At 40.8% G+C, this 3,170-nt stretch overlaps 1 protein-coding gene across 1 annotated transcript; it reads left to right on the forward strand.

Moving 5' to 3' along the window:
- The first annotated feature begins 340 nt into the window (after positions 1–340).
- Positions 341–1,165, forward strand: LOC110739418 (uncharacterized protein K02A2.6-like). Its single transcript, XM_021919878.1, has one exon. It carries the CDS (start codon positions 341–343, stop codon positions 1,163–1,165), a length of 825 nt encoding a protein of 274 aa, XP_021775570.1.
- The last annotated feature ends 2,005 nt before the right edge of the window (positions 1,166–3,170 follow it).

Raw genomic sequence — 3,170 nt, forward strand, 5'->3', positions numbered from 1 at the left:
GGATGTACCGATTAATGATGAGATAGGATTCGAGGCTCTCATGGCTATGGTGTCAACTTCTACCCCTTGGTATGCAGATATAGCAAACTATCTTGCTTATGGAGTGATCCCCCGGAGTTTTCTTCTCAACAAAAGAAGAAATTTTTCAAGGAAGTGAGGAGGTACTTTGGAACGACCCATACCTATTCAAGCAATGTGGAGACGGCCTTTTTCGGATGTGTATTCCAGATCATGAAATTCATGGAGTTTTGAGCATTTCCACTCACTACGATGTGGAGGACATGGTGGTGTTGACAAAACAGTGGCGAAAATCTCTCAATCTTTATTGTGTTGGCCGACAATGCATAGAGACGCCCACAAATTTGTTGCGCAATGTGATAGATGTCAACGGAGCGGAGGCATTACAAAGAGGGAAAAAATGCCCCAACAAAGTGTTTTAGAAGTTGAGCCATTTGATGTATGGGGAGTGGACTTTATGGGGCCTTTTGTTATCTTGGTAGCGGTTGATTATGTGACGAAATGGATTGAGGCCATACCCTCACCTACCAATGATAACAATGTTGTGCTTAAGCTTCTAAAGAAGATCAATTTTCCTAGGTTTGGGGTTCCGAGGGTGCTAATTAGTGATGGAGGCTCCCATTTTGCCAAAAAGCAATTTGAAGCTCTTCTCATGAGGTATGGCGTTCATCACAAGGTTGGATTACCTTACCACCCTCAAACTCAAGGACAAGTGGAGGTCTTGAATCGTAAAATCAATAATCTTCTTGAAAGGATGGTGAACAAATCAAGGAAAGGTTGGTCTCTCAAACTTGATGACACACTATGGGCTCTTAGGACGGCGTACAAGACTCCAATCGGCACGACCCCCTATAGGTTGGTCTATGGAAAGGCTTGTCACTTGCCAGTTGAGTTAGAATACAAGGCTTGGTGGGCCATAAAAGAGCTAAATATGGATTTATCGTTGGCCGGTGAGAAGAGATTTCTTAAGCTCAATGAACTTGAAGAGCTTAGATATGATGCTTATGAGAGCTCAAGGTTATATAAGGAGAGGACCAAAAAGTGGCATGACCAACATATTCGAAACAAGAACTTTAAGGTTGGAGACAAGGTTTTGCTTTTCAACTCAAGGCTTCGTTTGTTTCCGGGTAAACTCAAATCAAAGTGATCGGGTCCTTTTGTGATAACAAAGACTACTCCTTATGGCTCCTTTGAGTTATATGCGGATGGTAACAAGTTTATGGTTAATGGTCATCGTTTAAAGCATTACTTTTGCAAGGAAGAAGTTGGAATCATCGAATGTATAATGCTTGATCCTTTGGATCCTAAGCCTTTCACTTGAAGAATTTTCCTCATGGTCAAGCTAGTGACATCATAAAGAAGTGTTTCTCGGAAGGCAACCCAAGTTTCTAACTCCTTTCTATATTTTTTAAAATATTCCGATTTCACTTTCTTCTTTGACTTTGAATTTGAATTTCATATTCCCCTTTTGGTTGATAGGTGTTTGGATGGTGAAGGAGTAAAGGATTTTCTATATCGAAGATGAGAGGAGAAAGAAATTGAAGTTGCTCTGCGCGACCCCTGTACGGGCGCGCAGTGTAAAGTATGCGGGCGCGCAGCCCTATCAGAAATTGCACACTTTTATTCAAAATTGGATATTTGAGACAGAAGATTTGCGCGACCTAGTGCGCGATCTCTGTGCGGGCGTGCAGGGAAAGGTGTGCGGGCGCGCAAGCACTGTTAGAACCCGCACACTTTTTCTCGGAATTGGAGAATTGAGGCAGTGAGTCTGCGCGGCCCCTATGCGGGCGCGCAGATTCCTGTGCGGGCGTGCAAAACCCATGTGCGGGCGCGCAGATTCCTGTGCGGGCGTGCAAAACCCTTTTGCGGGCGCGCGGAGCTGGGAAAATCGGGTTTTAACCTCTTCTTCCCCATTTCGCCCTCATATTTTCACAACCCTTATTTCATGCTCTCTTTTCTCTCCTCACAAACTCAAACCCTAACCTTCTAATTTCACCCATTTCTCACAAATTCCATTGATTTTCCTTCAAATCCATCAAAATTTTTCACTCTACTCACAAATTTACCCACTTTTTCTCTCCAAAATACCTAAAAATCCTCCATTTCATGGTGTTCAAGCTTAGTTGAAGGTGGTGTTCTTGGGGGTTCTTAGTGGTGTTCAAGCTTCTACTAAATGGTATAACTCTAAATTTTTTCTATTTTATTGCTTAGTTTCACTTGTTTATGCAAAAATTTTAGTTATTAAGCATGGATTAGCTTAAGTGAGTTTCATGTGATTTTGATTTTCTTTGCTAAGGATTTGTTTGTTGTTAGTGTTATATTTAGTGATTTTTGGGACATTGTTGTTAACATTATTGATTTGGAAGCTATTTTCATGAAATTAAGTTGAGCAATTTTGTGTTAGTATTGATGATAATGCAACTATTTTCATGAAAATTGCTTATTATCATAATGTATTGTGATTGAGTGCTTTGTTGTTAATTCTAGTTGTTTTTGGAGTTATATTTGTGTGGTTAGTTGTTGGTACTAACCTTTTTGCAGATTGTTATGGCTTGGGTTGTTGTTGTTGTGTTTCAATTATTGGTTGAGTTCGAAGGGAGTTCTCTTTTGGTTTGGTTGTTTGTATTGCTTGAGGCCACAATGAGCAAAAGGAAGAGTTGAAAAGAGCCCCGGTTAAGGGTTGAGGAACCGAGTACTCAAACTCAACAAACTCAAGCTCAAGGACCAAATGTTCCCCCTCGATTAAAATTCTTGAACAAGGTCCATGCTACTTTCTTTAATGACCTTCAAGGACGAAAGCTAAATCCCTCGAGATACAATTATCAACACTTCATGAGAGCTTTGGGGATTGTCGATGACATAAGGTTGCTCCTTGACAACTTAGGGATGAATGAGTTCATCAAGCATCAATTTCGAACATATAAAGAGCCCATCTTCGAATTCTTGGCCTCATTTGAAAATGAGCCTTATGGGAACAACGACTTCTAAATTTCCTTCCAACTATTCAACAACCACCACACTATGACTATTAGTGATCTCAATACATTGTTAGATTTGAACCCTGAGACGGACCTCCTTGCCCCTTCATTGAGCCTATTTCCAGAGTACGATACATTTCGATGGTGGCAAACGATTACTGATTTTGAAGAGTT

The sequence above is a fragment of the Chenopodium quinoa genome, unplaced genomic scaffold, assembly GCF_001683475.1.
Source record: "Chenopodium quinoa cultivar QQ74 unplaced genomic scaffold, ASM168347v1, whole genome shotgun sequence".
Classification (NCBI taxonomy): Eukaryota; Viridiplantae; Streptophyta; class Magnoliopsida; order Caryophyllales; family Amaranthaceae; genus Chenopodium; species Chenopodium quinoa.

Bases quoted from the DNA above. Each gene is read 5' to 3' on its own strand.
- LOC110739418 (XM_021919878.1), top strand. From the start codon at position 341: ATGCATAGAGACGCCCACAAATTTGTTGCGCAATGTGATAGATGTCAA.